This window comes from Rhinolophus ferrumequinum, chromosome 10, assembly GCF_004115265.2.
Source record: "Rhinolophus ferrumequinum isolate MPI-CBG mRhiFer1 chromosome 10, mRhiFer1_v1.p, whole genome shotgun sequence".
NCBI classification, from domain to species: domain Eukaryota; kingdom Metazoa; phylum Chordata; class Mammalia; order Chiroptera; family Rhinolophidae; genus Rhinolophus; species Rhinolophus ferrumequinum.
Window position 1 is genome coordinate 4,559,305 of NC_046293.1, and position 14,737 is coordinate 4,574,041.

General features: G+C 52.6%; 1 protein-coding gene across 2 annotated transcripts in view; it reads right to left on the reverse strand.

The window, feature by feature from the left end:
* PARVB (parvin beta) overlaps positions 1 to 14,737 on the reverse strand; it is a 91,822-nt gene that overhangs the window by 34,428 nt on the left and 42,657 nt on the right. For both annotated transcript variants that reach the window (XM_033117092.1, XM_033117093.1), the window contains exons 2-3: positions 8,465 to 8,554; positions 5,525 to 5,595 (exon numbers count right to left, since the gene is read on the reverse strand). In XM_033117092.1, the coding sequence (XP_032972983.1) occupies positions 5,525 to 5,595; positions 8,465 to 8,554 (161 nt within the window). The remainder of the gene's footprint in view (positions 1 to 5,524; positions 5,596 to 8,464; positions 8,555 to 14,737) is intronic.

Consider the following 14,737-nt stretch of genomic DNA (forward strand, 5'->3'; position numbering starts at 1 on the left):
TCGGCCAAGCTGTCTCCCCTCCCAGCTTCTGCCCTCCTCTCTAACCACCCTTCCAGTTTCCTTGGGGGTCCTCTTTGTCTCCTCCTGAACTTTAAAGGTCATGTTTCTGAGACCTTGCCCTAGATGACAGCTCTTCTCGTTCTATTCTCTTCCGACGCCAGCGCACACCCTGCCATAGCTTCCAACGCTGTCCCTATCCCAGAAACCCCTCCACATACAGCTCCACCTCTGTACCACCCGGCTCAGGTGTTCCATGAGCTCCTCTAACTGGACTCATCACCCCCAACCCTGCTCCTTCACTGAGAAGGAAACAGGACACCACCCACCAGTTTTAGGAATCTGCACTTCACCCCCACCCCACTTCTGCCTACTTCTTAACTGGCTCCACTTCTCACCACTTCCTCTCCCACCACCCCATTCAAACTCCTCCCAGGATCAATGCCACAGCCCCAACCGAGCACCCTGCCTCCTTGCTGGTGTTCTTCAAATACTCCATGCTCACCTCTGCCTCAGGGCCTTTGAACATGCTATTCCTTCCACCCTGAACACATCCCCCTTCCCCACTGCCTGTCCAGCTCTTACTCATCCCTCTGGTGTCAAGCTTCTGTATCATTCTCTGACCGCCCCACACCACCCAAGGCCACATGCCCCCACCATGGCTCTTATTGCACCCAAGTGCCTTTTTCCTGGTCCCGTTCACACCTGCACACCTCTTTGTAATGATCTCCACTACCGGACTTTAAGCTCTCTGAGGGCAGGAATGATGACCATCTTGTTTATGTCTTGTTTATGGCTCTGTCCCCAGCACCCAGCACTCACTGCCTGGCACTGGAGCTCTATAAGCAGCTATTGAGTTAATTACCTAATTTACTGAGCACCTACTATGTGCCAGGCTCTGGGAATAAATAAGACAGACGGGGCCTCTGTCCTTGAGGCTCTTACATTCTAATCTGATATTAAAAGTCAAACAAGGACATGCTCTTCCAGGCTGTGATCAATGTTATAAAGAAAATAAGGCAGCAGGTCACAGAGAAGCCTGACAGACACCTCAGCCAAGTGATCAAGGTCAACACCAGCAACTGTTTTACTTAATGCCATAACCCCAGTGGCTAAACTTGGGACAGACCCACAGAAGGGGCTCAAACTGCAGAACTGCCTCCAGACCCAGAAAGGTCTCTGGGGCACGCAGACATCTGGTTCCAGAGGCTGCCTTGCACAGGGCCAAATCCTGTTGGAATACACCGGACAATGTTTCTCCTGTGAAGAAACGAAAACTTCAAAAATTCCATCGCGATGTCTGACCTGGTCAAAGCCCAAATATTAAAACCACAGACAAAAAGGGATGCAAATCAAACTCCACGCCACAGGCCAGGGGGTCAGCTCTGGGAAGTAAACACAACCCACTGTCAGTCTCACTGCCGTCCCCATGGAGGTACCGTCTTCCCCTGGACCCCATCCGCTACTTCTGAGGTCCCCATCTTCATCCTGTTTAACAAGCCTTTTTAAATATAGCACCAGTCATGGTTTTTAGGGACGTCCTTATCTGCAAACCCCGAATCCTGCAGACAAATGTCTAGGACATCACTTAACAAAACCCTTGGCACCGTGTTCTTTGCAAATACATTTTATGAGCTTGCTTTAACCAGGATAAAAAATTACTTCTCCTTTAGTTCCATCTGAATGATAATCAGGATCTGTAGCCTGTCTCTTCCCGAGTTATGACAGTTATGTTTTAATCCCTTCCAAACTGGCTCGTCACTGCTGAATCCATGGAGGATGCAGGCTTATTGCAACAGGCAGGAGGCCGTCCCAGCCGGGTGGAGCCTGGAGCGCATTACGGGGCATCTCCCTGCGGCCCTAATAGCACCGTCTTCCCCCAGAGGCACGTTTTTATGCAGCTGACTTTCTTCACACAGAGAAAGGGAGGGAGGAAACAGAACTTAACAACTAGGAAGAGGCTTGTCCGATAAACTAGGAAATGAGATGTGAAATCTGCTTGTGGGGAGAAACATGGAACCCAGTGACGACACGGTCAGCCTGCTTTAGACCAACGTGCTCTCAAACGTGGAGCCTTTCTCTGGCTATTCATTCCAGAAAGCACGAGAATTGCCATTCTCTCTTTCGAAGATCATTAAACATAGAAAGTATCTCATCTGTAAACCGCTCTCTGCCTGGGCAGCACAAGCTGTTCACCTGTAAGTGATTCAGGATGCTTTTGGAGGATGCTACAGAAAACGACCACAGAACGAAACAGCAGCCCAGAAGACTTAGGGTAAGTCTTTCGGGCTACTGTGTCACTTCTAAATCTGTACTACACACCTGCCCGCGCTCACCCAGCGCAGTAACTTGTGTGTACAATCTCACCTTATCCTCACAACGACACTGGGAGGGAAGCACTACTGTTCCGAGCCAGGATGTGAATCCAGAAAAACAGACTCTGGAACCTACTGCACCCTTCACCCTTCACCTACCGTATTCACAATAGGTGCTCAAAGAGAGCTTTTGAATGAATGTGGGAGCCAGGGTTATTTGTACAGGAAGCAGAGGGCAGCTGGCAGTATTTTACACAGTGACAGTCCTGAGGAAGCAGCGTCAGCAGGGGCAAGTCGACAGAGGGAGACAGGACAGTGCCCAAGGCAAGAGGTAAAACAAAAAGTGCAGATGACAGAGAACAGAGAAAGAAAACACGGGGACTGATTGTGCTTTCTCAGAAATAGCCCTGTGGTCCCAAGACTGGGACGTGGCCAGCGGTCAGGATGTCAGCCAGGTCTCACCTTGACCTGCTCAGGTCTGCACATGGGCCACGCTCGGCACCAAAAACAACTGTTTCTGAGCCAAATCCCTACAAAGAACCACTGGGAAGCCTAGCTGAGGCCTACTCAGATTTAATCGAGCTGAAGCTTGGGTAATTAGAGTCCACCGTCCAGGAAGGCTATTCTGAAAAGCAGTGGGAATCACGCCAGTGACGTGGAGGGAGGTGTTCTGTCTGAACCACAAGGCCGGCTGGCTCCCAAGGGTGCTCCTGGGACCACCTGCAGCGGTCCCCCCAGCCCTGGCCCCATCCTCCTCCCAGAGCCCCCTTCCCCAAGATTTGGGTCCTGTAGGTCTAGGGTGGGTCAAAAAGACCTGCCTTGTCTTTAAGCCACATGCCCCACAGGTGGTTCTGACGTGCCACCTCACTTCGGCACTGCTCACCCAGCTCCCTCACTCGGGCACCACGCATCCAGCATGTCTGACTCAGCCCAGTGTGCGGACGGGCTTCCAGGCACTGGGGATTCAGCTGGAGCAAAACGTTGACAGCCCTGACAGCACGGGGATTACATTGTAGAGGCGGGAAGAAGCCCCAAACCAACGAGTAAATGTGTAATGGCTGCGGGCAGCGGGAAGATCAGAAAGAAAAACGAGCCAGGGCCAGGAGGTGGGGTGGGGGCGTGGCGTGGGCGGAGGGAGGGGCTGGAGAACGTGCTCGGAGGAAACACCGAGATGGAGAAGAGTAGACCAGGCAAGGACAAAGGCCGGGCACGCAGAGCAGAATCTAACCTTGCCCCAAGAGCAGTCTGGCTGGTCCTGGGTCCCTTGGCAGTGACCTCTAAGTGTCAAGAGTGTCCTGCTGGATAAAAGCGTCTTGGTTTACGTGGAAGCCTTGGGGAAGCCAGAGAGAACCAACGTGGCTTAGGGTGGGGGCTTTGGGTCACATTCTATCTGTCACAGCTGGAGGCTGGGGACAGGTCAGCATCAAGGACAGGCAGCCACGCCTATGAGATGGCACCCCGATAAAAACTCTGGACCACGAGGCTAGGAGCTTCCCCGGCTGATGATCCTCAAATATTGTCCCATCATTGCCAGTAAGTGACGCTGTCCACACGCCAGGGGAGAAGGCAGCAGGAAGCACTGCGTTTGGTGCCCTCCTAGACCCTGCCCCCTGGGCAAGCCCCCTTGGGGGATTTTACCTGCATCCTTTCATAGTAATAAACCGTAACTGTGAAGGTAACAGTGTTCAGTGAATTCTGGGAGTCCTTCCAGAGAATTAGCAAACCCATGGCCCATCTTGGGAACGCCGTGCCTTGACAGCCTGAGTAGAACAAAAAGGCAGAGGGAGGATGGGTTTGCCCTCTCCTGGCCGGAGTGCATGAGCTGGAACATCGATCTTTTGTCCTCGGCTCTCTGGCACCACCTGCTCCCCTGGGGCTCCGGCTCACAAAGAGCGGACTATGGGACATCTCAGCCTCCGTAATCATGACAGCCAATTCCTTATAATAAACCTCAATCTATGCATAGATGGACAGACAGACAGACAGACAGAGAGATCCATATCCTACAGGCTCTGTTTCTCTGGTGAACCTGACAAATACAGTGCGTCCCCTTTGTGCTGCTTAAATCTCCCCCATGAAGGACATTCTGGTGGCTTAAGACAGGGTCACTTTCCTCACTGACATTCTTCTGTTCAGAATCATAAACTGGTATTCAAGGCGGAAAAAAATCTTCATGAAACAAACTAGGAATCGACATTTTTGGGTGGGCCCTGAAACTGACATTTACAGTTTCAGTTTATTTTAAAAAAAGGCACCTTGCAAAGGTCTTCTTTATGCTGAATTAGATTTGTGAAAACACAGCAGTGCACCAACGCAGGTCCAACAGCGGTGGTGCAGGTGGAGATACTTTCAAAAAAAGAACTTTCAGTAGAACATATCTGTGACATGCACTGCCGTAAACAAAGCCCCTGGGTCACCTGAGTTGGCCGTGGGCTGCGGACGCAAAACAATTTCCACGGCTGCCTTCTCTGGAGCTGGCAGTGGTCCAGCCAGGAGCGGCCGCTGTCGGAGCCCAGGGTCTCTGCTCGTCAGGATTACCTCCTGAAGCCCTACTGTGGTTCAGATCAGAGCAATCAAACCTACCATCTGTGCTTGGACATGACAAACGCTACAAATAAAGCCTCATGGCTAAGCTGGAGCTTAGAAACCACGCTGGGAAGAAAAAGCTGCCACTTTTCACTAAAAGCAGCCACAGAGCCACCAGCCGTCCCATCCTTGCTTCCTCGATTTCTGGGAACAATGCAGCCATCTTCTCGTCTGGCTGGTATCGCACTTCCAGACGCTACAAAAACGGACCATTCGCCCAGAGCAGGGGCGCCGGCATCAGACGACTCCCTCCCCAGGAGTGGCCAGAGGGATCACATGCTGTTCAGAGCCACCTCTGAATCCTCCGTCATGCTCTGGAAGGCGTCTGAACCCAATCTGAAGGTTCTGTGATAGTTCACGCCAGCTGCCCCTTCTGCTGAGGGCAGCGCAGAAACCCGCAGTTTCAAAGGCCCGGTGGAGCCGGGTACCTGGGTGGTGCTCCATGCTCTGACCTTGACCCCTTCCACGGCTCCCTTCAGCCTCCTCACCCTCCAGGTCCCTCCACCTAACACAGCATTCAGGCCCCTTTCAGCAGCCCACGGGATGTGTCCCTTTTGCTCACAAGTGCCTGAACCCCAAAAGCTTTGCCCCAACGGAAGCGTGCCGACTAAGACCCCGCTCTTTACCTTGACCAGCTCCTTGAACTTGGGGTCATCCTTGGAGGTGGGGTCGATCATCGTGCGCTCCTCGTTCTCCTCTGCCGGGGACAAAGGCGACAGGGTCAGCGTTAGTGGGGGCGGCAGGCTTGCCCGGGGCAGCCAACTTCCCTCGCAGAGTAGGGGAGATGAACTGAGAGCAGAGAACCTCGCCATTTCCTCAGGAAGGATGAGCCAAACGGCCCTGCGTTGGCCGCGCATCCAGTCACACAGCCCAGGGCGGTGGCCGACTGTGGGAACTGCCTCCCAGAAGGCAGATGGGCCGTTCTCATGCCTTCACCTCTTCCTGAAGGGGCCACGTTCACACTCAGTCATTCTGCCACCCTCATCCCTCACCGACTCCCACCTTTCGGAGAGACTCTGGGAGAGGGGACCATGCACACAGGCCTGAACCGGATCCGTGGGGAAGCTGCCCGCAGCCGCGATTAGTAAACATGGGGAAGATCAGTCATTCACTGAGAAAGCTCACCACCCCGTAAAATAGTGCAGACCAAAACTACTAGAAAGAAAAAGCAAATCAAAAGGATGATGTTTTGCAGCAAAATGTGTTCATCTGGACTCTGTTTCTGTGTATTTGTTTACCTGTTTGTTTTTCCCTCTGTGTCCTGGCCTTGATCTATGGACAGTGGGGGACCAGCGAGCTCGTACAGGAGTGACACGCTGAGAACCAGCATGGGACTACAGAGGGAAAGGCCCACCAAGGCCAGACACGACGCCGAACAAGCCTGACCAGGCTAATGAAAAGGAAATAAGAGAGGCAGCGTGGGGCCTGCAGGCAGAGCCGGGACTCCTCGGAAGCGCAGGAGGCCGTGGCCAGGCCCACACAGGCTCCCACACAGCTGGGGACCCTGTTGGTGTGGGTGGGACTACAACGGCTTTGCGTGACAGTGGCTTCCCAGCAGCAAATGTTAAAACCTGACAAAGTGGGAAAAACTATTTTTGGAGTCGTGCCTACCTGAGGCTTAAGAGGGGTGCTCCAGGTAACACACTGGGGGCACTGAGGGTCCCTGGGGACGTCGTGCACTAAGGCCTCCCACGACTCCTGGGAGCGAGGCCAGCATCCTCCGTGCGGCCTCTGAGGCCCTCTGCAGCCTCATTCCCCAGCCCTCCCAGCCTCTCCTCACTCCTCAGCAAGCCTCACCACTGCCAGCCACAGGGCCCCGGCACACGTGCCCCCTGTCTGAACCCCGTCCCCACTCCACATCCCTTCACCCTTCAGAGCTCAGCTCCAGATGCTGACCAGGTCACATGAGCTTCCGAGGCCATGGTACCTTACGAAGCAAACTGGAGAACGCCAACAGCCAGGCCCAAGAGCAGCCATTTAGAGGAGGGTTAGGGCCCAGGCAAAGGCAGAGTCAAGACATTATTGATAAAACAATAGCCCACCACACGTATAAGAGGAATCTATTCTCTAGTCCTGTTGGTCTAAAGCAGGGTTCTCAACCAGTAGAGAGGTGTCCCCCACCCCACCCCAAAGGACATAGAGCAATGTCTGGAGACAGTTTTGCTTGTCCCAGCTGGTGGGGGGATGCTATGGCATCTCGAGGGGACAGGCCAGGGATGCTGATCAACACCCCACAAGGCACAGGATGGCCCCCACAATAAGGACTTGTCCAGTGCCAGCTGCCCATGGTTCCAAGGCAGCGAAGCCCTGCTCTCAGTCAGGCTGAGTTCCAGACCGCAAGCTGGTCCCTAATGTCTTCTTGGACAGAGTCACCCAGGACCTTCCGCCTGGACAGCAGCTTCAGCCAGCGGTAATAAGGAGGAGTCACGCTCTTCCAAGAAGAGAGACAGAAACCGCAGCGGACCCCGCGGAACAGCAGGGCGCTTGGCCAGCACTTGGCTTCAGGTCGGCTGGGCTGGACGTGCATTTGCATTTCTTCTCCTCAAGCTCTTGCTGGCCTGGCCTTGTCTGGAAACCACAACAGAGGGATCAACCGGGGCTTCCCTTTGAACCAGGGTTTGGAAATAAACGGAATGCTGCACGATTGCCTTCCAGACTCCTCAGTTCCCAAAACACGCTTTAAGGAAAATGTGTCCAGGCTGTCACCTCATTAGTGCCAGACTCTGACGTGGCCCCAGGGAGGTGGGTGTAGGGCCTTTGACACTTGGCAGCTCCCGCCTGGCAGGTCCCAGGCCTGGGGGCAGCTCTGGCTTACACAGAGATGGGGTGTATGCATCATGTTTCTTCTTCCCAGTATTTCCTGCTGCTTTGACATCTTGGGGCCTCGTGGACCAGAGACTGTCCCTCCCAGGGCTAATTCCCAACACAGCTAACAACTGCCCTGTGAGGAACTTTCTTGTGCAAACCAACCAGAGCCCACACTCCAGCCACCTCTGTTCCTGAGGTCACGCCGTCCCAGCTGACATCCCCGGCCCTAATCACCCCAGAGCCAGATACAGACAACTCGGGGGCTCCTACACCCCAGAGCCACTGTAGTCATTCAAATCAGCCCATCCTAAGCCTGCTTACCCTGCCTCACCCGTTTTTTCCCATGAAAACCATGAGAAAGGCTTCTGCCCGGACTTCCCCTCACTCCTCTGCCTCCCGCCCGGCCCTGGTGCTTCCCCGTGAGGCCCTGCCTGGCATGGCGTTTCTCCCACCCCAGGCACTGTGAGTGTCACAAACTGTCTTTCATAGAACTTCTCTCCTGATCTATTGGCCTCATCAGATCTAAACTATAATAAAACTTACAGTGCAAATCAGAGAGGAAGAAATCCCCTTGCCTTTTCCTGGACACTTTTCTAAACGTGACCTTGAGCTAAGAGGTCAGACTCTCAAATGCCACCCAGTGTGATGTCTGATTAAAAAGCCGTAACTATCACGCTCCTCTTTAGCCTCCCAAGACCAATTGCACACCACAGAAGCTCGACTATCTCATGAGAAGGAGTTGGTGGAACCCACGGTACCTAGCAGGGTGTCTTCAGGATGAAGGTTCACCAAGGCAGGGGACATCGGCGAGTTGATGGCATTTTTGCCTTCTTCCTGCAGGTCACTCACTGTTGAGCAGAAAGAAAAAGGAAAAAATGGTTAGTATAAATGGAGTACCATGGCCTCACATGTTGGCAGTGGAAACAAAGAGACATCAACTCCTGTTTTTGAAGCATTTAACAAACATTCCTAAATGGCTTGTCGCCCAGAAAAAGTCTGAGGAGAAAATGATCTGAACCAAGAACACGTTCTGCAATCCTTCCCCGTCACCCAAACTTCCCCATCCACGCTAGGCCCTGCCAGTCTGTGTTCACTGCTGTTTGGAATACGTGACCAAGACACAGAAGCTTCTGGAGGCTTCCAGAACTGCCCAAGGCTGCTGAGACGGACAAAGCTTGGATCACAGCGACAAGGCCTGAAAAGACGGGGCTCCCTCCCCTCCCGGCCCCTTCCTGGAGAGCTGAGTGCCACACTGTGGACCAGGGCTGTGAAAATCCCTCCCAACACACACAGAGGCAAGTCCAAAGTGTGAAGCAGTGCCATTGTGGACGGCCTTATTCACGGGGACAGAATCCTGATGGTCTGATGACAGGTGACCCCCCGGGGTCAGAAGCACTAGAACATGCAACAGATTCTAACAAACCAGATCCAGAGGCTTTGAGTTGGAAACACCACCGACCTCCTGGGTAGAGAGCACCAATGTATGTGTTGGGGTGGACAGAGTACCCAACAGTCACACGGTCCGGAGGCAGCTGGAGGCACAGCATGGGTCCCTCGGTGGCAGAGAGGACCCCTCGCTCCCCGCACTACAGAGACCCTCCAGGAAAACACCTGGAGTCACCCCCGCCGGCAGCACCACCGGGGACTAACACCCTCACCGTAACACCGTGCTGCTACGTGCCGTGATTGTCACTTCCAGACCCAGCTGCTCGACAGAGTCCAGGCTCAGCCCTGAGATGGACTCGAGGGTGCAGGGTGAGCCTGGGCACCTACAATGTTTTACAGCTCCAGGTGAGAACCACTGGGTGACATTCCCCAGCCACACGCCACAGAACCAGCCCTCTGCATCAGGGATCCAGTGACAAGTGCCCAGTCCGGTGTGCCCAGGCCTTCTCCTCTTTGATGACTCTTCTTAGAAGTGAAACCCTATTTCCTCTTTCAATACCACAGTCACCTCAAACTTTTAATACCTCCAATTCTAGGTACCCAAAGTGACACGTGATGGTTGTACAGCACTGTGAATGTACTTACTGCTACTGAACCGTATACTTAAAATGGGTTAAAATGGTAACTTTTATGTTATGTATATTTTACCACAATTAAAAAGAAAGAAAAATAACAATCGGGTCCGGAAAACAGCACTCGGTCTGAACCCCACCCCACAGAACAGGCCCCACGCACAGCCATCTTGTTAGCCCCCAGATTCTTAGCTTAACTGTACAAGAAGCAGACAAATGTTAAATACCTTCATGAGTAAGAGACGAACACGCAAATAGTCGAGACTCCTTCTGCCCCACTTCCCTAAAAATATTCCAAAGATCCCCATGGGTCTCCCAAGCCAGAGACCAAATTCCAGTAATTAATTTTACTAATGAACAAGTTACAAAGAAGATTTAACCAGCTAACAGCTTCCAAAGGCAGAAAAGGGAAGGAGGGAAAGGGTATTTTTTTCACAGTCCTCACTTACACAGAGGTGTTACGTGACCTGGTGAAGTGGGTATCTGTAGAAGACCCTGGCCTCCTGGGTCCCCCTTCCTGGACCGACGTCACAGAAGGACAGAGGGGCCAGGGATGTCCCTTCAGGTCAAGGTCATCTGTGATGCATGTTTGCAGCCGAGGAAGAACATGGAGGGTCATACAGTTGGGCTTCAGGGTGCAGGTGAGCCAGGCAGGTGAATCACTAGAGTGAGCCCATAAATCCTCTCCAAAAGCCCCAGAGGTCCAGACAGGTCACCCACTCACCTGAACACGGGGCGTGAGCCAGAGCGACTGGTGGGAGGGGCGGAGCTGGGAGATGATAAAGAAATGCTCCCAGGCGACCCTACTGCCTTATCTCAAAAACAAAGAGATTGCGGAAAGGAGAAAGGGAATGGCATTTTCAGAGCATAGAAATTGGGTCACATGAAAACAGAGCAATTTCCACACGTCCTTGAACATCACAGATAACAGTAAGCAGCGCCCGGGATTTCATGACCTTAATAAATGATAAATGCTCTTTCAGACCCACCCAGGCTCTGGTTCAACAGGACTTCCAAAGGGGCTTGTTATGCATAAAGTCTTGAAGGAAAGGAGGACCCCGAGCCAGGAGGTGGGGACAGTGGCAGGCAGGGCACAGAGCCAGCCGCCAATGGTCATGAGCCCGGATCTGTGGTTACAGAGCCGGGGTTCAAATCTCACTTTGCCACATGCTGGTGTGTGGCTTAGAGCAAGTCCCTGCATCCTTCCTAAGCCTCAGTGTCCCCATCTGTAACATGGGGTGGCAGCAATACCCTCCTCCAAGGGGGTTCTGAGGAATAAGTTGAGATGAGAGCACTCAGCTTCTGGTTCAGAGTAACAGCTCTGCGAAGGGGAGTTTCCGAGATGGGTGCAAACTGAGGAATGAGTGATGAAGAGGAGGGTGAGATCTCTCATCCCAGGGAGAACCATGGAAGGCTTCCTGGAGGAGGCAGCAATTGAATGTAGCCTTCAAAGATGCCAAGAATTCAGAAAAGGGACTTTGGGACTCTATGCAAAGCATATGGGTGACGGATCAGAGCCGGGGTTCTGGAAGCCCAACGTGGTGGCCACATCGATGCTGAACCACAGATGACTCTGCTTTGTTTCACGGCCTGGGTTTTCTCAGGGGCACTTGGCTGAGGAGCATTCAGTCTAAATCTGGATATCATCGTCTGAGGGTCAGTCGATGACTGGAAGGAGAGGCTCCTCTGGAACCACAGCTTTTCCCCAAGGACCCCACTCTGCCTGTTTCGTGGCTTTCTATTAATCCCAGGAATGCTTTGGTTTTTAAAGTACTGGTCCATTTGCCAGAAAGGGAAACACTTCAAAGATGCAAAATCCCAGCTGTCCTGAGTCACGAAGATCAGGAAGGAGGTCTGGTGTGCACAATGGATGTGGGCGTTCAAAGGGACCGGGGCTCGATGTCATGGGGCGGGGATTCATTCTAAGTGTCTGCCATTGTTTCGGAATGAATGCTTTGTCCACCCTCAACCCAACAGCCAACCGCGAGGGAGCCGACTCAACGCAGTCCCACTGGGCCAGAGTTCACCTTCCAGTGGCGCCACTCTGCGGCTGAGGGCCACACAGTAGACATGGGGTTGGGGGACGCCAGGAGGGTCAGAGACAGAGAGGGAGGACGGAGTCCTGGTGAGAACAGAGAGCCGAGGAAGAGCGTTGGATTGGATACGTGCCCCTTTGGGGATGGCCACTCCGCACTCAGCCCAGGGTAGCAGAGTGGGACAGGCAGGCCACAGTCACCGGATCCTAGGAGTTTTCAAATAAAGTTGGAAATCTGGGATTTAGTGTGGAATCTCCCAGTTTATACATATGAGCAAATAATTCAAATTCTGTTTGCCAGCCAGGGACAACCCGTATGCCCTGGCTAACAGTAAATGTCCCACTCAGGTAACAGTAAATGTCCCACCCATATTCCTGCCTGTCAGTGGGAACAAGGGAGAGGACCACTGACGTTTCCTGAGCACGTACTATATGCCAGACACCTTCCATGCTGTTCACTCATCTCATCTCCTACCCACTTTGTGAGGGAGTGACTCGGTCCTGGTTGGGCCAGCATCTGTTAGAGGTGAAGGCACCTCATGCCTGGAGTCAAGACAGCCTGGTTCTACCTGGTCTTGCCCTTCACACTCATTCCTACCCACCTTCAAGCCTCAGTTTACTGGCCACCTCCTCCAGGAAGCCCTCCTGGGTGTTGCACATCCACTCCAGGCTCCTCTCTGTCCCACTCGAGTCACACAACCCTGTAACTATCTTTTTCCTGGACCACCTGCCCACAGTAGGGCTAACTCAGCTCCTGCACATAGTGGGTATTTAAGTAGATTCGAAGAGCAGCACAATAAAGGGCTTAGAACCCTGGAGCCAGTCTGCCAGTTTCAGATCCCGGCTCGGCCACTGACGAGCTGCGTGATCCTGGGCATGCTACTTAATTGCTCCGTGCCTCAGTTTCCATGTGTGAAATGGGGCCTGATCTACCCCAAAGAGAGATGATGAAGATAAAATGAGATGAGCACGTAGACCAACCACTGGCATGCAGTAAGCACTTAATAAATGCCTGCTTTCAGCATCTGTTTGGTGCATGAATACCACCAAAGCCCATTGTCCTTCCATCTCTCCACCCAAAGATGGTGCAAAGTGGAAAGAAAGAAACCCCCCCCAACCTGACTGGAATTACAAAAACATAAGAAGGAAGAAAAAGATTTGAAAACTGAAGGCTGGCCCTTTGAAAGCCTCACCTAAGGAGCTGCCATCGAAACCCCAGGCCAAGCACAAGGGTTCCATCTTTGATTTCTTTGTTTTTAATCTTTTCCTTTGTGTGCGTTTCTTTCTTTTTTAAATTTTTTTTTATACCTAGGTTCTTTCCCCAAAAAAAGGTTTTAGGCAGGTTTGTGCTCCGTGTTGACATTGTTAGGAAAATACAACTTTGAAAGCAGCCTGGCTTACTGAGCAGGGTTACCACAACGGAAGTACAAATCTGAAAACACAAAGATTTCTCGGCTTCTCACGCCACGAGGGGTGCCGGGGTGGGGTGGGATGGTGGGATAACAATGCATCCCCTGCAAAGATGGGGTGCAGGGAGCTCACGGAGCAGGGGGGTCACCTGCTGGGAGTTCAGCAAGGATGAAAAGGCCTGTGGGGAATGGAGGCTGCAGCTGTGACAACTCCATTTCCTGACATTTTTCTAAGTGTGTCATTTCAACACAACAGAGACGCTTTGACATCTCGGGGGCTTTTACAGCATATATACACGTCCTGGTTTTCACAGAGAACAAAAGATCAGGGGAGAAATTTCAGCAGCCCGACTGAACCAGGATCAAAGAGAAAACACCAACAAAAAAGTGGTGCTCTTCCCCCACCCACATCGAAAAGGACTTGGAAATGGCAGGGAAGCTGCCTCAATTTAGGACACTTAACCAGCCCTTTTCCAGACAGACGCACTCTAGTTACAACTGATCCTTCTCAAAGACACTGAGTGGTCCTCAGAGTCGGGAGGGAAAATAAAGGTGGATACAGAATGGACACTCGCCGTCAGCTCCCCACACCCAGTCCCTTCCCTGGCTGGGGAGGGCAATCAGGGACTGACTTCTGTGTGTTTCCGTAGGAACCCCATGAAATCACTCTTAAATGGGGCTTCCCGGGCCTCCACCAACTGAGAGTTTCCTATGAATTCTCCAACTTCCATCTGCGCTCAGAGGGGTGGCTTCTTTGCAGAAGTCGTAATGTATCAGAATAATTACATTCATCAGCCAGGAAGGTCTTCTTAACAGAGCAGATCTTCTAAAAATGAATCAAACTGTACTTCATGGGAAGATCTCACAGCTCAGTGAGATCACAAGGCCCCAAGGAAACCTAAACCAGAACTGTGATGACACCCACAGATTCGACAGCCGGGGGGGACGATGTGGTAGGACCACCCTTTCTGACATCAAAGATAAGCTGGTCAGAACCAGCTCCGATCAGAATTCAAAGGGGTGAGTGGTTTCTGGTCTGTCATGCTTGTAAAGGCCTTGAAACGTGGAGCCCGGCCCTCCCCGGGGGTTAGAACTCTGGATTCGATTGAACCAAGAGTCTCAGGGTTACGACGGATGGATGACAGTGTCCTGCCCAGGGTAGAGGCAGTGAGGACTAACACCCTGGGAGAGAGCCGCTGGCCTCCCTGACCCAGATGTGGGAAAAGAACAAAATTCCTTTCACCCATCCGTGTAGCAAAACGTAAAAGAAAGAGCCTCCTAAGCTTTGGAGTGTCTGATCTGGTCTGTTTGTGCTGAGGACTGGATTCTGGCCTTGTCACACAGGGTGCAGGCCCTCCGGAAGGAGCTGGGTGTGTTTACATACGGTGAAGTTGCTGTCATTTCGCAGCTCGGGGTGGGTTCCTGAGCTACGCAGACAAGTTCACAGGAATAAGAAAGCACGGTGACTGCGGCCCAGACCACAGGGCCTCTCAGCGCAAACACCTGACTTACGGGGTTTGCTCTACTAGGGCATGAGGTCCCACCCCTTTTCTTTTCTTTTCTTTTTGT